Source organism: Hesperophylax consimilis, chromosome 28 (assembly GCF_061612785.1).
Source record: "Hesperophylax consimilis isolate HC1 chromosome 28, BYU_Hcon_1.0, whole genome shotgun sequence".
Lineage (NCBI taxonomy): Eukaryota > Metazoa > Arthropoda > Insecta > Trichoptera > Limnephilidae > Hesperophylax > Hesperophylax consimilis.
In genome coordinates this window covers 4,212,332-4,233,733 of record NC_142863.1, presented here as the reverse complement: position 1 = coordinate 4,233,733, position 21,402 = coordinate 4,212,332, and the positions used below count along the sequence as shown (strand labels likewise).

At 40.1% G+C, this 21,402-nt stretch overlaps 2 protein-coding genes across 3 annotated transcripts in view; one reads left to right on the top strand and one right to left on the bottom strand.

Moving 5' to 3' along the window:
- Positions 1-21,402, bottom strand: part of LOC149410049 (uncharacterized) — a 35,126-nt gene that overhangs the window by 3,777 nt on the left and 9,947 nt on the right. Inside the window, exons 6-14 of the mRNA XM_089648927.1 lie at positions 20,496-21,234; positions 19,254-19,422; positions 18,853-18,982; positions 18,060-18,123; positions 9,650-9,824; positions 9,120-9,257; positions 3,064-3,189; positions 1,161-1,374; positions 124-535 (exon numbers count right to left, since the gene is read on the bottom strand). Of these exons, the coding sequence (XP_089505053.1) occupies positions 124-535; positions 1,161-1,374; positions 3,064-3,189; positions 9,120-9,257; positions 9,650-9,824; positions 18,060-18,123; positions 18,853-18,982; positions 19,254-19,422; positions 20,496-21,234 (2,167 nt within the window). The remainder of the gene's footprint in view (positions 1-123; positions 536-1,160; positions 1,375-3,063; positions 3,190-9,119; positions 9,258-9,649; positions 9,825-18,059; positions 18,124-18,852; positions 18,983-19,253; positions 19,423-20,495; positions 21,235-21,402) is intronic.
- Positions 4,330-8,919, top strand: LOC149410050 (uncharacterized). Of its 2 annotated transcripts, XM_089648950.1 has the most exons (3): positions 4,330-5,580; positions 7,201-8,477; positions 8,730-8,919. In XM_089648950.1, exons 1-2 carry the CDS (start codon positions 4,431-4,433, stop codon positions 8,472-8,474), a joined length of 2,424 nt encoding a protein of 807 aa, XP_089505076.1. In that variant the 5' UTR covers positions 4,330-4,430; the 3' UTR covers positions 8,475-8,477; positions 8,730-8,919. The 2 variants fall into 2 exon arrangements, with proteins under 2 accessions (XP_089505076.1, XP_089505075.1); XM_089648949.1 differs by having other exon boundaries at positions 7,201-8,919.

The window sequence follows — 21,402 nt, the reverse complement described above, 5'->3', positions numbered from 1 at the left end:
TTAAGTTGTTTTAAATTTTTTTAATAAGTTAATCATTTCTTCTCTCCAAATAAGAATTCAATTGAGATTTAAATAGGTTTATATGTATTAGTAGCATCGATGACATGTTCTGGAAGTTCTTACCTGGGTATTCCGTATCGTTTTTAACACCATTGAATCCAACTGCAGGAGTTCCTGGTTTCTTCGTTGGTCTTTTCATGCTGCTTTTTGGCTGGTAAATGGATCCAGACATCGAACCGGACATGCTCATCTGAGAATTGCTCATCTGGGAAGAATTCATCAGGGAAGATTTCATCATGGAACTGTTCATCATAGAGCTACTCAGCAATGAGTCACTCATCTGCGAGCCGCTCATGATGGAAGAGCTCATCATTGAAGAGTTCATCATTGAGCCGCTCATCTGCGAGGAGCTCATGTTGGATATCTGGGACATTTTCATCGAATCGGCCATCTTCGTCATGTCTTCTTGGTATTTGCGGGATCGATCAGGGGGGCAATCTTCGCTCTGACTGATTCCCATCAACTCCTCTTGTTTCTATGATAACATAACAAAGAATAAACTTTTGTAGATGAGTTATTTCATTCAATTAATTATGTCTAGTGAATTGATTCATTCAATTCACCACGTCAATGGGAATTGATTCATTTTAATAATTCATCTAATTCACAGCAATTTTAATTTTATTTGATTAATTATTTCACAAATTAATCATTTAACATAATATTATTAATATATTTTCGGCACATTCCAGAGAGGAATATACTCTCAGTATCGCCCTGGTGTAAGACCACCATTCAGAATTTAATTGTTGCTTGAAATGGCTTTGGCCGTGTTTGGTGATCAGATATGAATAGCCAGGTTCTTTCCCACCTTCCTCTTCCCCGTCTCCTTCCCCTCTCCGCTACATTCAGCCTGACAAAATCAATTAGAGATACTATAGTCTCACGGGCTCCAGACGTTTGGGAGAAGTTGGGACTCTTGTGCGGTTTCACATTAAAAAAGCAATGATTCAAGCGATTCACCACTTAAAGTGAATTGATTCACAATGTCGATTCATGACAAAACAGAACATGGAAGAATAGGTTAGGTTAAGTTTGATGTTGTTTTTCTTCAGTATTCTGTTTTGTAATTAACCGTTTTATCTAATAAAAAGCGCCACCTTCTGATCGACCCTGTCGAAACCTTCAAACAGGTGCCTGTAGATGAGATTCCGCCTGGTGACGGGATCGTCTGGCGGGAGCTGCGCCCTCACGAGGCGGGGCGCCTTGCGGTATGCGGCCAGCAGCAGGCGCTCCGCCGCGCGGCGCACAGCCCCCTGCCCGTGCGTGAGGCCCCCAGCACCCAGCTCTGCCACGCAACGAGCTCGGAGCCCACTGGAATATTACAGACTAATAAGTTTCTTTCAACGAAAAGTATTAAGGCCTCAGCCAATCAGCACCATTTTGTATTTTTTACATTTGAAAGGTTCCCATTATACGACCATTTTAGCTATCTATCAAATTCAGTTGACAAGCATAATAACACAACAGTTTGTTGTGCTTTTCTGCTGATCACAATCATTTATTCAATTTTATTAATTACATTACATTGGTCACTTGCTGTGTCTTTAGCTATGTTGAGAGCAGGTGCATTTTATAAATAACATAAGCAATTTACAACAAAAATAACTAAAAAATATTACATTTCAAATACAGGTTTTCCAATAAGAGGTGTTATTTTGATATTCAAAGAAAAATTCCATTTGTTAATAAAAATGATTGAATGTTTATTTCATTATAAAGAGGAAGGTATGCCGTTAATAGTGAAAAATAACATCAGTCAAATGACCACCACGACCACGCCTACAGGACCATATCCTTTTCATGAAATTTTACGTAACCAAATCGCTGCGTGACTGCTTTATGTCCTCGATAGCCTCACGAATTCCATCTTTGAGGTCTTGAATCGACGCTGGGCTGTTGGTGTAGACCTTCTTTTTCACGTGTCCCAAAAGGAAGAAGTCGCAAGGTGTTAAATCACAAGATCCCAGTGGCCAATTGTGATCACTTCTTCGAGAGATAACAAGGTCCGGAAACTTTTCCCGTAAAAGATCAATGGTTTCGTTGCTTGTGTGGCACGTAGCGCCGTCTTGTTGAAAGTAAACGCTGTCCAGTTCAATACCATCCAATTCCGACTGTAAAAAATCATTAATCATCTCTCGATAGTATCTTTGAATATCAAAATAACACCTCTTATTGGAAAACCCTGTAGAAGACAATCAGCATTATACCATTGGAAATAATACTTAGTGACACCTCACAGGAGCGCCCCTGTCTGTACAGTGTGAATACAGGGGAACTATGTTGCCACCCAGTTGAACAGTATTGTGGGACGGGTTAAGGTAAGGGCTGTAAGAAGGGATGTATTAATGCGGGCCCGGGTTATATGAAGGAAAAAAAACAGGTTTTGATAAAATCTTTGATGTTTGATCTGTCTTGGCTGATGATCCAAGACTTGGTGTCTAATTTATATTTAGATTAATTTGTGCTCTGCCTAACGGGCAGTGGTAGGGCATTGTATAGCTTTGTTCGAAAGTATCTAAAATTTCTTTAGCCAAAAATTCTTTTAGCGAAAGGGATAAGAGATTATGTCCTTTGGTTCTAGTATCATTAGCAGTTTGGACATTGTCAAAAACAATTCTGTATTTGAAAAGGTATACAGAGTGTGACAGCATGTACCTGATAAACTTTAACCGGCGATTCCTAAGCATATTTGAAGAATTTTTTAATTTTTATTCGTTCCTCTGTTAGCTAAGTTCTCCATCAACCCCACATTGTTATTCTTATATTCAAGGTATTCATAACCTGAGAATTTTCTTCTTACTTTTAAAAACTGGATGAAACAAGCCGTTCAGCTCAGGGGGCAACAGACAATAACAGACAAAATATTTTTAAAGATTGGATGGGAAGGACTGAGGAATGCCTCGGGGTGATTGGTTAAGGACCACACCAGTGGAGAGCGAGGCCAAATTCTACCACGGGTTGTACACACTCATGATGATGTATTTTTTAATGTTGATTCACCTGTGCTTGTCAATGCCGTGGTTGAGTAGTAGCTGCTCCACCATGAGGAGTCTGGACAGCGCAAGGCGGGGGGCGGTGCCGGCTGTTAGGGGGCGCACCAGGTGCAGCGGAATTATATTCAGGCTCCTAAAATACAGACACAATCAAATCATTTCTTAGAACCAGTTGTACAACTAACTGTCACATTGTCACAAATCGACGATCAGCACCATTTTGAATTTTATGACATTTCAACAGTCTCCATTAGCTGTCGATTCTCGATCTGACAGCAGTTTGTCAAATTTTATGTTGGCTTTTATGATCAGCTTTCAATTTGGGAGGCTGGTATCTGTACCACCGTCACGGGAACCATTTATTGGATAACCAACACCTCTGCCATAGATCACCCCCAAGGGGTTCGCTACTTTTAGTGACTTTTAGCAGGGGTGCCCGGGTTTATGGGGTCAGGTTTATCCGGGTCTTGGCGGCGGATGCGTGGGAGAGACTGGCTGAGAAAGACCTTTTGACCTCTCCAACAGGACTCTCTAGCAACATCGCGTTGCACCGCATTGGGAGGAATGGATTCACTGACTCCTAAATTCCTACCGACCTTACCTGTACCTTTTTCCTTCCCAGAACTTCCCATCCTTCCTTTTCTACAAATATCTCCGCACAGCATCCCTAAAGATCACACAGGCCCTGAGGGGAATTATTTTCCTCAGGGCCTCCTGCGTGGAGCTAATGTAAAAAAAGCTATTGATTCAGTCATCAAGCAAAACAATCATCAAAAATTCACCAAACAATGAGTGGTCGAAAATCGGTGGTTAACGGTGATCCTTCAATTATTAAACTATTCAAAATGGTGCTGATCGATGTCAAAGGTGACAATCAGTCAAAGAACATTGAGCATATCAATCAATAAGATTTGATTTAGTATTGTTGTCTTAACTCTTGGTGTGATTTGATTCTATTTTTATTTGTTTTTTGTAGAATAATTGTTTTTTAAATTTATACTACTTATCTTACCAAATAATGTGTTTATATATTAATAAAAATAGTATATTATCTACCGTTAGTTTAAATCTCCCGCCAATGTCACCTGCTAGTTCCTAATGCATCCTTCAGGCGGCGCCAGTAGTGGGGACGCCATCAATGATGCTATAATTTCGTGTTTCATTAGCATTTATTTTGCGAAGGTCAAACACGTTTGGTTTGTTTACAAACATCAAATACCTTAAAATAACCTGTTTTTCAGTATTTGCGCAAAATTTACATTTTTTCGAGGTTATTAACAGTGTGACTGTTCGAAATCCGTAAAATTGCGATTTATTAGAGTTTCGTGTGTTTTTGTTTAGTGTTTTTTGTGGTTTCTTTGTGTTTTCTTGATTATGTCGGATTCCGAACGTTCCGAGAGCGGGGAAGCCGAATTTTCGAGGGCGGAAGTCATGAAGGTGATCCACACGGACACGCGGGGCAAGCGTTCAAGGGTCTGCGCGGAAGACAAGGCCAAGAGGCAGAGGGTTTGTGAATTAGCTCCCGCCGACCCTCGAATTGACCTGTTAACACAGCAGATGTCCCAGATGCAGGAAATGTTGCGTCTGCTGCTAGAGAAGCGTTCGGAGGCTCCCGTCCGTGGCGCCTTGGATGACGATGACGATGACGAGGACAGCATCTCCCTGGACACCCCTGCGTCGCTTCGGGAGGAATTGGCAGGAGATTTGGGAATGGGACTCATCCATCCGAATAAGCCGTCTCGCGACTTGGATCTCGGGGAGTGGACAACTGACCTAAAGCAGCCGAAGATACCATCGGCCGACCCAGGGAGGGTGAGAAAAGTGGAGCTCCTTCAGCATCTGGGGACGGCCAACTGGAACAATGTCCGCTACCTCGAGATCCAGAAGTCGTATGCCGCAACCCCTCTCTTCTCAATGTTGGCATTAAACCCTGAATTGAAGCGCCTAGGTCAGGAGGAATCGGCCAGTACGTCAACGGACTCCTTCTGCGGCTCCCTGACCAATGCTCTTTCCCTGCAGGCTGATCTCCTGAAGGCCTCCTTGCAGGAGCTGGTCAACTGGAGTGCGGAACCGGGCACGAAGCTGAGCACTTCCACTCTTTTCGAGAAGGTGCAGTCTCTCTTCGCGGCGGGGTCTGAGTCCCAGAAGGTGTCCAAAGACATCATGCAGATGGTCTGCGGAAAACGGGCTAGCCACATTGAGTATCGACGAGAGGGGGCATTGCGAGGCATCAGTGACGGATACGTCCGAGATGCCTTACGGAAGATTCCGCCCACATCGGAATATCTCTTTGACCCGAACCTCCTGTCGGCCCAGCTGGATAAGTTGGGGGGAGTGAAGAAGTGCCTCGCTCCTCAGCCTAGCACGTCGCGACCAGCTCCTCCCGTTAAACCTGTGACTGTGCAGAACTCGCAGCCCTTTCGTCCTAGAGTACAGCAGGGGAGAACCATCGCGAGAAGGGAGCACCCTGAGAGTCGAGGTCCAGAACCAGCCCGTAGGGCCGCTAAAGCTTTCCCTCCCCGAGGTAGGTTCCGGCCCAAGGAAAGAGCAGGGAAGCCAGACCGTAAGAGGTTTTAACAGCGGGCCCTCTTTTCAAGGGGGTCAGTTGCGCTCATTCGCAGGTAGGTGGAGGAACCTTGGTGCCCCTACTATCATCCTTAAGATGTTAGATGGCTACCGAATTCCATTTTCATCAAAACCTCCACTAAATAATAATATTGATTTATTTAACTCCCCTTTCGCCACTAAGACTTCTGTGGCAATGACAGAACAAATAGAAAAACTCAAAGCCCTTAAGGTTTTAGAGTCGGCACCTGCCACTCCCTCATTTATTTCTAACATGTTTCTGGTCCCCAAATCAGATGGCTCAAAGAGGCCGGTCTTTAACTTAAAGTATTTAAACAATTTTCTGACTGTCAGTAAATTTCGTCTGGTAAACGTTTATCGAGTTCCTACTTTTCTACAACCGAATGACTGGATGGTTAAAGTGGACCTCACACATGCTTACTTTCATGTACCTGTGAGTGAGCAGCATAGATGTTTCCTTAGACTTATCTATAGGAATGAACTCTTGCAGATGACATCCCTCCCCTTTGGCTTGGCCACCGCACCTAAGGCATTCGCAACCTTCACTAACTGGGTAGCGCAGGAACTGCGGAAGAGAGGGATGAGAATTCTAGTGTATCTGGATGATTTTTTATTAGTAAACCAATGCCTGCCTACTTTAAAACACCAGTCTATTGAAATGGTGGAGTTTTTGCAAGGCTTGGGATGGCATATACAATTTGATAAGTCAATATTAGAACCATCACAACAAGTTCAATTTCTTGGCATCAGCTGGAATACTCTAACTAATGAAAAGTCTCTCCCTCAGAACAAGGTTTCAGCCCTATCTTATTTGTTAAAGGGTTTTATTCAGACGGGTAGGTGGTCACTAGATAAGGGGCGCAGCCTCTTGGGCTCTTTAAACTTTGCTAGTTTTGCAGTTCCAAGAGGCAGGCTCAACAGCCGGCACATACAGAAAGGGTGCTTAGGACTCAGACACTACCACCCTTGGGAGTCATCACCAATTCCGGCAGCTACCGCTCGGGAATTGAGATGGTGGGTTCGATCGCTCACCCTGACGTCACCTATACATCTGCCGCTGTTTGAGCATTACTTGACAACCGATGCCTCTGATCAGGGTTGGGGTGCCCAGCTGGACGAAAAGCTTCTCAGCGGTGTGTGGGCTGATGACCAGCTGAATCTTCACTCCAATGTAAAGGAGATGCTCGCCGTGTTGGCTGCCTTGTCTCCTCACGCGCTTGAGCTATCTGGCTCGGGTCTTCTGATCCAGTCGGATAACAGGTCTGTCGTATCTTATCTCCGCAAGGAGGGTGGTACCAGGTCAACTCAACTCCTGAGCTGTACTCGACTAGTGCTAGATGTTTTGGATAAACACTGTGTCTCCATGACAGCACAATACTTACCCGGTCGTTTCAATGAAGTAGCGGACTGTCTATCTCGTCATCGTGCTGTACCCGAATGGCACCTGCTACCCTCTTTCACAGAGGTAGCATTCAGAAAATGGGGACGACCCGAGATAGACCTATTTGGCTCTAGGACAGCGCATGTGGTTCAAAGGTATGTTTCTCTTGATTTTCAGGACGACAAGGCAGACTACCACAATGCTTGGAGCAGGGACTGGGACTATCAGCTGGCTTGGATCTTCCCTCCCCCGTGCCTCATGCCGAGGGTTCTTTGCCACCTGAACAGGGCAAGGGGATTATACCTGGTAGTGGCTCCTCGTTGGGAAAGGGCATTTTGGAGAGCGGATCTGAAGTGTCGGGCCTTGGGTCCACCTCTTACGATTCACAATCTAGGAGAAGCACTGATAGACACCAGGACCAACAACCCCCCTCCTCAAGTAGAGTCCTTCACTCTGGAGATTTGGCTTTGTGGGGGTGGGACAAAAACCTAACAAGATGGTCAAGTCAGCAGAAGGAACTTCTTAGATCCGGGTGGAGAAGTTCCACCCTTCGCACTTATGCTCCGGCATGGCGGAGGTGGCAGCGCTGGGCGTCAGAGAATCAGCTCGATGCCACGCGTCCCAAAGCTGAAGACTTAGCCAGGTTCCTAGCCGATCTACACATCAGAGAAAAGCTATCGCTGAGTACCATTTTAGTTCACAAGTCAGTGGTGTGTACCTTAGGCTCTCCCGAAGACAATAGAGAGCTGAGCTCCAATCCGATAGTGAAGAAGATATTAAAAGGGATATCTTTAGCTAGATTAAGGCCTTCAAAACCCCCCATTTGGGACCCGAGGGTTGTATCATCATGGCTGGAGAAGAATTTGCCTCAACATATTACTCTCTTTGAAGCATCAAGGAGAGCAGCCACCATCCTGCTTTTGGCATCAGGGCGCCGAGTCCACGATCTCACATTGCTCCATTGCACAGCTGAAAGATTGTCAGTGGACAGTGAAGGCATCTCCATTTGGCCAGTGTTTGGTGGCAAGACAGATTCGGCAGACTGGCAACAATCAGGGTGGAGACTGGCTCGCTCGGAGTCTAGGAACATAGACCCTGTCTATTGGACGGAAAAGGTCATAGAACTGTCAAAGGAACGGAGAGCGCAGGCGATACTACCTAGCCTATTTATTACAACTTGTGGGACAGTGAAAGCGGCTTCCAGGGCAGTAATTGCAGGTTGGATTAGGACAGTCCTCAGGGATGCTGGTGTAGAGGATCCACCTGGCAGCATCCGTTCAGCAGTGGCATCTCTGAACTGGCTGCAGAATTATAAGCTGGACGATATACTGTCACGTGGTAACTGGAGAAGTCCCAATACCTTTGCCAGGTTCTATAGAAGGGAAATTGCAGAATCGGCTGGCCGAGTCAACACCGACCCATCTGTTGCTGACCTTTTTCAACCTCTGTAACTGGTTAGCTGATTTCTGGAAATCTTGCCCCTATTTTCTTTTTAGCAAATAAATTTAAATATTATATTTGATTCACATTAGCATAATGTCACCAGGCGATAACAAACAATATCTCACTTTATAGGTTTTAAATAAAGCCTATGCTACATAATGAAAAAGTTTTACCTTACAATAAAACTTATATTATGTACTTAGCTTTATTTAAAACCTAGGCAAGGGCTGCCTGATGAGATCTAATGAAACACGAAATTATAGCATCATTGATGGCGTCCCCACTACTGGCGCCGCCTGAAGGATGCATTAGGAACTAGCAGGTGACATTGGCGGGAGATTTAAACTAAGAATTACACACGAACTTGGTAAGAAACGTCGATTTGGCTGCAAAATGGTAATGTTTATCTCACTTTATAGGTTTTAAATAAAGCTAAGTACATAATATAAGTTTTATTGTAAGGTAAAACTTTTTCATTATCTACCGTATGCGGTTTCCTCAGAACAGCTTGGAATAAATGATTTTTTGATTGTGCTGCGATATCTAACAATTAAGTCTATTAATTTTCGATAATGTAATGCTATTTGGTCTGGTTGTCACTTAGCTTGTGGAAGCATTAATCAGGCTTGATTGGGTCAGGTTAGGTTGGTTACCTGACAGGTGGACAGTCTGCCATGCTCAGCAGGGTGTGCATGGCGAGTGAGTGAACGCGAGGAGCTGGATCCCCCGCTCTGGTCAGTAGCTCCGGTACTAGCTTCTCCACACACCGAGTAATCTCGGCCGCATTCACTCTGAGGACAACATAATCAGGAAGATAATTATTATCATTACAATTACAATTATTTATTTAGATAGTTATATAGGAGCAATATTGTGTTAAATTCCATTTTACTTCATTATCTTGAATTTTTTTCCTGCATATTATGTAGCGGTCTTTGTTTGGTTTCCTTGAAGGCCCCATGAGGTGGCCTCAACTCTCCTCTCCACTCCCCCCAGGTTCCCCAAAGGCCCCTAGTTTTTTTGATTAAACGGTCAATTTTTAGTCCCATCAGTATCTAGAGAAATAAAAGTCCACCCCAGCAGAGTCACTCTGCATCTCAAAGGCACCGTTCTAATGACTGCAATCCGTTCATTGAGATATACATAACGGATTGGCTGTATTTTTTAAATAAAAGAGTCTTACCTCCCCTGCATAAACTCCGTGAAAAATATCCTGGTGGTGTCGGCGGCCAGGCTGTAGACGGAGTGCACGGGGTCCCTGAGGGCCCGGTGCAGGAGCAGGGTGGCCGCCCGGGCCGTCTTGTTGGGACTCAGCGAGCAGGGGACCCCCCTGCCGCCCACTCCCGGCCCGGGCCCCGCTGGCTTTGTATCAAAGTTGCGAAGGGACATCTGAAATCCAAAATAATCATAAATAAATAAAATAAAATATAATAAAAATTTCGGCAATAAAAAAAATTAATGTTATGTTCAAAGAAAACATTATATAGGATTTACTTGATTATGCCATGTCTGTCCCCGATTTCTTTTACCATTAACTTCCGCGTCATATATTCTCCTTGCACTTTCGAGTCATGTATTATTTTCTTCTTATATCCACTATACATGCCCAAACTAACTCAGCGTTCATTTCTTGATCTTAACAATTACGCTTACTTTATCCATCATATACATATCAGCCAAGGGGAGAGGAAGGGTGGGAAGAACCTGGTTATTCAGATCTTGTCACACAGCCAATTCAAGCAACATTTTCATTCAGAATGGTGGTTTTTCACCTAACCTAACCTAACCATTCTGGTTACTTTATAAATTATATACATATCAGCCAAGGGGAGAGGAAGGTTGGGAAGTACCTGGCTATTCAGATCTTGTCACAGCCAATTTAAGCAACATTTTGATTCAGAATGGTGGTTTTTCACCTAACCTAACCTAACCATTCTGCTTACTTTATCCATTATATACATATCAGCCAAGGGTAGAGGAAGGTTGGGAAGTACCTGACTATTCAGATCTTGTCACACAGCCAATTCAAGCAACATTTTCATTCAGAATGGTGGTTTTTCACCTAACCTAACCTAACCATTCTGGTTACTTTATAAATTATATACATATCAGCCAAGGGGAGAGGAAGGGTGGGAAGAACCTGGTTATTCAGATCTTGTCACACAGCCAATTCAAGCAACATTTTCATTCAGAATGGTGGTTTTTCACCTAACCTAACCTAACCATTCTGGTTACTTTATAAATTATATACATATCAGCCAAGGGGAGAGGAAGGTTGGGAAGTACCTGGCTATTCAGATCTTGTCACAGCCAATTTAAGCATCATTTTGATTCAGAATGGTGGTCTTTCACCAGGGTGATACTTCCACTCTGAAACATGCCCCAAATCTCTAAATAGTGTAAAATAAAGTCGCTATTTGTATCTATCTGTTTGTGCGCTTAGTTTTTTTAAACTACGCAACGGATTTTTATAAGGTTTTCATCATCATTTAGAGAATTCCTTCCGGAAGGTTTATGTATATAATACATGCATATTATATTTACAGAAAGTAGAGAAAAGTCGAGCAAGGTCGGGTACACGTCAGCTAGTCTTAATATTCAAAAATTCAGCATGCATATGTGCTCGCAAAGCTCAAAAAGCAGTTGACGGATTTCGCTGAAAATGTCAAAGTTTGTTCTTATTAGTGTCAGGAGTGTTTAGAGATGAATGAATGGCAGAAGAAGTAGGGGATGCCCGAGGGATACTTAACGCAATATCTCTGCACCGGAAGGAAGTCGATGTAATGTAGTTTTTTAACAGTAACATTGTGAAATATGATTTAAGATTTTCACGGCCAAAAGTATTCTTCCTTCATCTCATTCTTACATCATCACATCTGCCCTGATGATGGACACTGTAACTTTGTCCGAAACGTTGGCTAAAGAAGGAGTTAGCGCAACACGGCATAACACCCCAAAAACTATTTAGGTTCTCTACATATCTTACGTCGGAAGCCACCTAGAGTATGCATCAACAGTGTGAAACCCTCATAGTTCTACATATAAATCAAACATAGAAAGAGTTCAGAAAAAGTTTTTGAAATATGTCTCTTATCGCATGCGAAATGATGAAAACAATGTGTCCATGAACCTTAAAACTCTTGATCAACGCCGAGATATCAGAGACCTAGTAATGCTATATAAGATAATCCACTATTTTATTGATAGCCCATACCTTTTACAAAATATTCATTTCAGATGTCCATTAAGAGTAACTCGATCTCCGGACACATTTTATATTCCTAAGAGCAATACTAATTATCTTGAAAATGTATTTATAAGAAGAAGCTGTAGCACCTTTAATAGATTATGCACAAATATCGATGTGTTCAATACGAGCCTCGCAGGATTCATAGCATTCCTAAGAGAGTAGCGTTCGATCGTTGCGGGAAACTTAGTAGTGTTAATGTGTGTATTGTTTTTGTATGGGTTGAATCTGTAGTTTTTTTATTTTTATTTTTTTGGAGATTTTCCTTTTCTACTAGTTAGTATTTATATTGTATTGTATTATTTATATTCATATGTTTATCTACCGATATATAAAATGAATCTTCTGTGGAAACTTTACTGGTTTATGCAACTTGGTAAAAATGATTTGTATTAAAATATATTTGTATAACTGTTTGTTTCCCAAATAAAATAAAATAAAATAAAACAAATAACAAATAGTAACATTGTGGTATACAGTAGTGAATGGTGGAAGAAGTTGGAGACGCTCGAGAAAGACATTAACAATAGCATAATAAATATTACCTATTTTAACCTGAATTATTTGTGTAATACATAACACAAATTAATTGAATTAAATTTATTTTCACACAACGGGATTTAAACCACAGAACACGAACACGGTTCGTGTCGGTTCGATCAGGGTTCGTGTCTTCGCTAACACATCAATTGCTTTATTGTTTTGCTCCGTCAAAAAATTAAAATTCTTCTAATATAACCCTTTGTATAACAGAAAACTGAGATATAAGGTGATTGAACAGCATTGCCCTTTGGCACTGTTAATCAAACATTGTGTGAATTGCCTTAATGTTGAAAGATTCGTTAACTGAAGAGTTGCATTCGTCAAATGTCAAACGTGTTAATGTTTATTGACGTGAACTGCGTAGAACTGAAGTGTTGCTCATGAAAGTGAATTTGAAATGATCAAAAGTGAACAATATTAAAACAAAAAAGTTTAAAGTTGTTAGAAAATATTAAAAATAATCAAAACCACTAAACAGTATTATAATCTACCGGCCTACGCAAACCTTCCACACCTTTCACAAGTATATAAGAGCGTAATTTCACAGGTTAATGCAAGAGGGCCGTAGTTCTGTGGGTTAACGCGCCGATAGCGCCTCTGTTAAGTAGACCACGGTTTGATCCTCAAACCGGCGAGAAAAATAAAACTTTTTTTTTTAATTTTAAATTAATTTTATTTTAAAATAATAAACCGGGCTGCAAGAAAGCTATCTAACCATGCCTAACTGCTCAATATGTTCAGAATCAGAAGGAAAGACGTTTGTGTGCCTAGTGTGTAAAGAGGCATACCATCTCCTCTGCGGTGGTGTAACCGAAACTGCATATCGGCGCCTCACTCAAGAACGTCGGAACCAGCTTAAATGCAAGAAGTGTATTACCACCACAAAGTCACCGATTCGCGATGCCTCCAGTGGCGACATACCTACAGGAACTGAAAACAGCGACTTTATCAAGAGTCAAAACGCGATCATTGCGCAAAATAATAAAATCCTGGAATCAATAACCTACATGAGTAAACAATATGAAGACATTCTCTGTCGCGTTCGGGATCTTGAAGACAAAAACATAATACTCATGAAACATAATTCCTCTCTAGAATCCCGAGTTGAAATTCTAGAAGGCCAACTCGAAAATATTGAAAGAACAGCAAGAGCGAAAAATGTGGAGGTGCGGGGTATCTCAGAAACAAATGGAGAAAGCTTGAAAAACATATTTCACAACATATGTAAAACTATCAATTCAAAAGTGGATACCTCAAACATTGAAGCGGCCTACAGGACCACGCAAAAACATAAAAATGGACCGATTATATTCAAATTCACCTCTAACTACTACCGAGACCAACTATTATCGGACCTTAAGGCTTTTCACAAACAAGCATCCTGTCCTGAAGAGAAACTTAATACGTTGAACATGGGGATTGCCGGACCGAGCTCACCAGTGTACATAGCAGAGCATCTGACATTTCGTGGAAAACACTTATGGTATCTGGCCCGCCAGGCGACAAAAGAGAAAAAATGTAAATATGCTTGGATCAAAGGGGGGCAGATATATGTACGTCGAGACATCGGAACAGCTGCCATTCTTGTTTATAATGCGGAAAAACTGGCACTACTCTCAGAAACCAAAAACATTTAAAATCAACATGCTTAGAATTTACTTTAGTAATTATTATAACTATTTAGATTTACCAATTATTTTAATTTTTCTTAATTTATTTTTTCCTAGTTCTACTAAAATCACACACTTATGGAAAAAATGTTTTTTCCCCACATTACTTTGAATTTTTTCTTCTTATCTTACATTATATAAAACCTTAAGCTCATCATATAATAGCTACTGCTCAAAGAGTAGGGGGAGTCCGGGAGAGTGTACCCGCCCTCAACTATTTTATTTTACTCTTTTTCTATAACTACATATTGCTACTTTTTATGAATTGTATCTTAAGCTGCACTATTTAGCTATATTTTCTCTGAAGAACGTTTGATATAACATTAAATAATTTATCAGTTATTAACGAATTTACACAAAATTGATTTTGGCTAATTTCTCCCGCCTAGCCTGGGTGGGAGACTTTACCCTCCAAGTAGGGAGACATTACCCGGACTTGGAAGTAGATGAAATAATAAATAAAAAACTGTTCTTTTATTTAAAAAAAATGTAATTTTTAAGATAAGGCACTTGGTATTACATAATACAATGTGAAAATGAGGAACTTTGAGTATTTTAATAATTTTAATTTGACAATAGCCACAAATTAATGATATCACAAATATTTTGAGTTGTGACATAATTATTATGACCCCAATAAGTATTCACAACCTTATAACAAATATTCAAAACCTTATAACTACGTGTAAGAGAATCAACATTTATTATTTAAATTATTATAAACTTGATCAATTTCCCTTTTCTTAATTAGAACAACGATGGCAAATAAACTTTTCCTTGTCATCCTTAGTTAGTCCGACACACATCTCATGGACATATTTGCCACAAATGGCACACAGTCGCATGGCTATCTTTTCGTCCGTTCCACATACGAAACAAAACCAATTGTCGCATGGGTCATCTGAGCTATCGTCATATCTGGGATCTTCTAAGTCGGTCTCACTGTCACTTGACTGTAAAATTTGTCTTGTAAATGTTTTCTTTTTTGCTTTACCTCTTTGGTTTGTTTTAGTTACTTTCATTTTCTTATTTTTCAGTTCATGATTATTAATTAAGTTTTGTTTTTCTGGTGTTTTAGTCAATATTTTTGTTTTTCCGGGCTGTCTACCACGACGAATATTTTTTCTAGGAGCAGATTTAGGAAAAGGTCTAATAATTTCAGGCAAAACAGTGTTTGTTTTTGGTGAATCGGAATGTACAGTTGGTATATCCAGAAGTTGAGACGTTGAAGCCATCTCTGCTGATTGTTCTGCAATATCGAATACATCTGCATCAGCAGTCGTCGAAGGCTCTGACTGACGTTGTACAGTTGATTTTGAAGCTGATTCGATCATGGTGACATCTGGGTCTAGTTGGGGAGCTATTCATGATGAATCAGCCGAAGGAGCTTCCAGATCCTTAAGTTCACCAGTCATTTCTTTATCTGTTACTGCTGAGCATAAGAAATCTTCATCTGTAAAGATATTTGGGTTGTAGGGATGTATTCCGGTTTTACGAAATCCACTTAAAATATTAGATTGGCTGAAAGCCTGCGACATAATGGTGCTTACAAAGCTTGGTATATTATAAATTGTAACTGTTCTCCCTGGGTTACTTAGCATCCAGTTATTCATGGCTGTGTTATATCTTGCCTTGAAAGATGAATATATGGCAACATCTAAAGGCTGTAACTTATTGCTACAGTGGGGTGGTAAAGTCAACATGACTCCTCCATTTGATTTTGCATATTGGACGACTTCAATATTGACATGACTCTCGTGGTTGTCGAGGATAAGCAAGACTCGGTTTTGAAGAGATGCGTTTGAATATTTCACAAAATGCTGCATATATTTCATGAAACTTTTGGTTGTCATCCATCCACTTGGATAGGAGTCGCCCTGTGAGCCTAGGGGACCACTATTTATAAAAGTTTCGTTATATTTAACCCTTGGGAAAACGAAAAACGGTGGAATAACATTTCCCAGAGCGTTGACGGCGAAACAAACGGTCACAAGAGTGCCACGCTCAGCTGAAGTAACTTGTCCTACTTGACGCACATGCTTGCTAGCTATTACTTTGGGACACACTTGTACGATCGTACACCCTGTTTCATCACAATTGTAGATGTTGTGAGCTTCAAATTTGTATTCCTCCCTAACGTATTCGAGATTTTTGAAGAAATCAGTAAGGTTTTTTCTGTTAAAGCTCGTTGATTGACAAACTGGTTGCTTCGGGAGTTCTCAAACTAAGTTCAGGATGTCTTTGCATAAATCCTCTGAACCAATCTTTTCCAGTGCAGTCATTTGTGGTCCAAGACTGAGGAACGTTTTTGGAATTGATTTTTGCATACTCACATGCTAGTTTCATAGCCGCCTTTTTGGTCAAACCATAATTAATTTTGCTACAAGTTAGAAGATAGTTAACAAGTGCGTTTTCTTCTTCTATTGTAAATATTTGAGATGTTTTATACTGGCTTCCTTTTTCACTTATTTTAGTTAATTTGTTCCTGTCCCTTAGATAATTCCGTAATGTGTTTCGATCAATTCCATATTCCAAAGCAGCACCTCTAATGGATTTTCCTTTAACTATGTCATCTAAAGCATTTTTTATTACTGATATTTCTAATTTACTTCTGTTCCTTGTTGAATCTTTTTTTTTATATTTGAAGGGCATTTTGGGTGTTTATTTATCTGAAAAAAAAAACATTATAGTGTACCTGAAGTGTCGGGAGAGATTACCCTGGGGGTGTCGGGAGAGATTACCCTGGGTAAAGTCTCCTTCCAACGCGTGGCTAATGTCTCCCACCCCACGCCAATCGGTTTATTATTTATTTTTTATAAAAACTATGCCACATCCGTAAAAGCTATCTACTGTAGGTGTTACTAGGATAAATACACTTGCCATTTAAATAGATAACTTTTTTGAATCAATTAATATAAGACAACACCGATGATATATCTGAAATTGAAATAAATCACTTACCGGACACGAAAACACGTTATCACTTCGCAATTTTAAACCACACTGACGAAAGGAATGACAGTGCGTTAGAGGGACGGGGGGGGCGCGCGGCATTTAAGAAGCAAGGCAACGTCGCAATACGTAATCTCACACAGATTATTTGAGCAGTGGCTATTGTCTCCCCCCTGCTAAACTCTCCCGGACTCCCCCTACATTTAATTTTTACATACACAACTACAGCTCTTGTATTATTACTCTATCCCTAAAGTGTCAGAAACGCTCTACTGGTGTCAACATAAATAACTCAAAAGTTTTCATTATTTTCATTGCCTTTCTAAACAATAATTACAGTTTTAACATGTCCAACTTTAAATCAATTATTGTATTGTACTATTTTATTATTCCTTTTGCACTCAAGCATCACAAATATTTTACTGATGTCAAAATCAATTACCTTGTATTTTGTATTATATTTATTGATTTGTTAAACAACATTTACTGTCGTAACATAACCAACTATAAATCTCTTACTATGTTCTATAATTATAGTATCGCTTATGCCTTGAATTATCACACATGTTTAGCTACTGTTAAAATCAAGAACGTTAAATTTAATGCAAAACAAAAAAAAAACAAATAATGGAAGACATAACAGATAACTGATATATATATATTTTTTTATATAAATATATTTTTTTTATATATATTTTTTTGTACATGAATGTATTTATGTATGCATGTATGTATGTCTATGTATGTATGTATATGTATATATATCTGAGCATCTATATATGTGTATGTATGTATGTTAGCATGTATAAAAAACATATATTTTGTTTTATATTTTCCTTAAATATGTTTATTTTTTTTCTTCTATACTATGTTTTACTTTTTATTACTACAACATATGGCTTTATTGTAATTTATAGCATTATGACTACAACAACACGGGCATAAGCCTAGTGTGGGAGTTATTAAGTACACACAAATTGTAATACACAAAATTCACTGAATAAAAAAAAAAAAAAAAAAATACGTACATATTTTTGAAAGTTGGGATCAATTTCTTAGCTTCACTAAGCTAGCTTACCGCTACACTAGTCTAAGAAAGAGATTGTATGTGACGTCATCATTCTAGTATCTTCTGTCTTTTTAATGTTCATACAGGACGTGCGAGACAACTTTAGATACACCTACCTTTAGGTTCTGCAAGCCCTCTTCCTTCTCGGAAAAGTGTTTGGAGTAAAATTTCTCCACCTGCAAAAAGATAATATTTTATTTATTCATTTTCGGAAAATCGACTGTTTACATTTAATCAGTTTGTACATAAGTATTATATAGTAAAATAAAAACCAATTATGGATTTCCTCCTTGTGACTTTACCTCTACCGAGACAGCATAATATGGAATAAGTTATTTAAATTTGTGAGAAAAGAATATGAATTAACAAATTTATGCAAAACAAAAGTTTATATAAAACGAAATATTTACAAAACAATATATTTATAGCCATGGAGAGAGGTTGTAGGTATAAATCAAACCATAATAGAGATATAAACAATAGAGACATAAACATTATTCACAAACCATCAGAGAAATATTCTTTTATGGACCTCTTGTATTTGTAAAGTTCGCAACTGAAAATATCAACCTTTGATAATACGCTATTGTAATTCTTCCATATTCTGTTCAGACAAGAATTCTGCTTAGAGTTCGTTTTGCATTGATCAACCCTGAACAGGACACAAGAGCGTGTTGAACGTGCAGGTACATTGAATGGAATCTTGTTTAGCAACTCTGGGCATTGAATATTATTGTTAACTACTTTATACAGGAATATTGCATCCTTATGATGCCTCCGTACACTCAGTGAATCAATTTTAAAATATGAAGCTGCCTCTGCATATTACAATAACAAATCACAACAAGCGTTCTGTGTGAATTTAATGTACAAAAAATAAATTAAATTAATGTAGGACATCTCACTAAGTCTTCCCCAAAGATGAGAATGGGCAAAGCAGCTTGCTTCCTGTCCCTCTCCCCCATCTTGGGTTTGCCCTTGGGCGGGTCGGCTGGCTCTGTTTGGCATCCTCGGAGAAACTCGTTTGTGTGGGAACTGCAACAGATACAAACATTATACACTTACAACACTGTACACTTACCCAAAAATGTTCATGTCAGGCTGGCGTGTTTCCCTCCCGCTCCGAAGGGGGTACTACACTTCGCCCAAATAAGAGTTTTGTTTGATATCTAAGTTATTTTTTACAAAACATACTCCCTAAGTTAGATAATCCTAGAAAAAGTATTTGGTAATCGAACTGAATTTAAAAAATGATGTACTAAAAAATATATGTAAAAATAGTGTGAAAGAATAAAGAATAACTGACTGTCTGAGCGCGGGCAGTAGTCTCTCCTCATATGCCTCATAAGAGGAGCGGTGGTGCGCGGGCGGCGCGGGGCCGGCACTCTTGTTCCGGCGCCGTACCACCGCGCCGGGGGGCAATGATGGCGGGGGCGCGTGCGCCGTCTGGGGCCGTGGCACGGGCGACGCCTCTCCTGAAAACCATTAAATCGTTTCGCTTTCGAGTATCTGCACAAATTTATTATTTCAAACACATTACAAAATTGTTCATTTTAATGCGATTTTAAATAAATCTGTAAAGGAGAATAACATAAATATAAAAGTAGGTATCAACTATATTAATAGCAATAGAGCTTGCCTTTTAAAGGCAGCTTCATTGATGCTAAATATGTCGATATCCAAATTGATTCTGTTCAACAGCAAGATTGCTCTCCCCACCGGCATGACCATTGGCAAGTTAGTCCTGTAGGCTGGGAGATAGAATAGTCTATGCTGTCGGTGACGAAGATAACCATCGGGAGCATAGAAATGAACGCTCTACATGTTAGCCGAGTTTTCAAACCATCCACGAATCAGTCTGAAGAAATATGTAGCAATGTGTAAATCCCTTCTGACCTGTAGATGTTTCATTACGAGCATATCCAAAAGAAAGTCGATAGGATAGAGCCACGGATAGTAGCCATACTCCTTCGTGAAACTTCTCCATAACTCTCTCCAACATGAGGGAATACTTTACCTGGTGTGGACTCCAAATTACCGAACCACTTACAAGTATACTTCTTACGAAGGAATTGAATAAAATTAGTACATAGTTCTGTGAACAGTAGACTTCGCGTAATGTTGATTACTCCGACTTGAGAGCTTGCAAAAGTTACAATGCTCACGCTCTGGTAGAATAAAAATGTACTATCAAATACGGCTACCATCTTGACAGGATTGACAGGAAAATTTCTGTATTGGTAAAATTTCGTATATCTCTAAAATTTCTTGCAGTATGTATAGAACAAATACATACTGTCCATTCCAGTCCAATAAAGTTATACAAGCCATCTGCAAAAATAACTGTGCTATATAAACAAAACTTCTTCTCCTTTTTTCGTACGGGATCAGAAGGGAACATCTAGGTACACGAGGTCGTCTTATGGACTTCATCAATCCTGCAGGAGAATGAATATAGAGAACATTCGCTGACCACATGCTCGGTGGTCTGCATCGCACCTAGTCATGTGGGGACAACAGCTGTGGGGCAAAACCAAAATTAACTTACCGTTCCTTAGTGACTCCGTGTACTGCATGTTCGTAGGGCTCACACTATTAGCGGGACTGTTAAAATAGCTTCCCTCTCCACCCCCCAGTCTTCCTGCCCCCCTGGCCTGCTGTGGACTACCATTCCTCAGCTGAACATCTCCACTAGATCCAAAACCCGAACTCTGTTCCTCCAAATATGTCTTCCCTCCATCGATAAGATTATTCTCCGAATTAGAAATGTGATTGTACGACGCCAAACTCGATTCATTCAGTTTCTTCTTGCTCAATTGTAAGTTTTCATTGTATACTTGATTGTTTGTCATCTGAGGTGAAGTTATACGACTGTTGTCGGACAAATCGTTGATTGAACACGCGTCATTATTGCTACTGCGGTAATTCTTATTATCGTTATTGTAATTTCCATTCATTTGATTGTTCGTTTCAGCGACGTGTTGCTGTTTGGCATTGTCGTCCATTCCGTTCATGTAGTTGTTGGTTCTATTTTCATCCATAATTAGACTGTTTCTGTTGTGTTTCGGGATGGTGTTTACATAAGTTGACGAGGTTTCGACTCTGTCTGTAAGGGTTTCGCTTCCTTGGCAACTGCTGACGTTGCTGTCTTTTGAGGAGAGCGGTGGCGCCACCAGGGGAGGGTTGGGGGGGGAGGGAGCATCGAAGTTCATGTGGGTGGTCGGCTGGGTAAGCATGTCCATCGTAAATGAGATCTCTTCAGAATACTCGTCGTTGGCGGGGTCAGGCTAGAAAAGGTTTTAGTTATTATAATATCCAAATAAATTTTTTGTCAACATACGTATATTATTTTTGTGGCAGATACCAATCTATTCTAGTAAGTGAATCTAATTGAGTGAAATTATTTTTTAAATTGTATTTGATTACATTCAATTCTATTTGATTCCATTCATTTC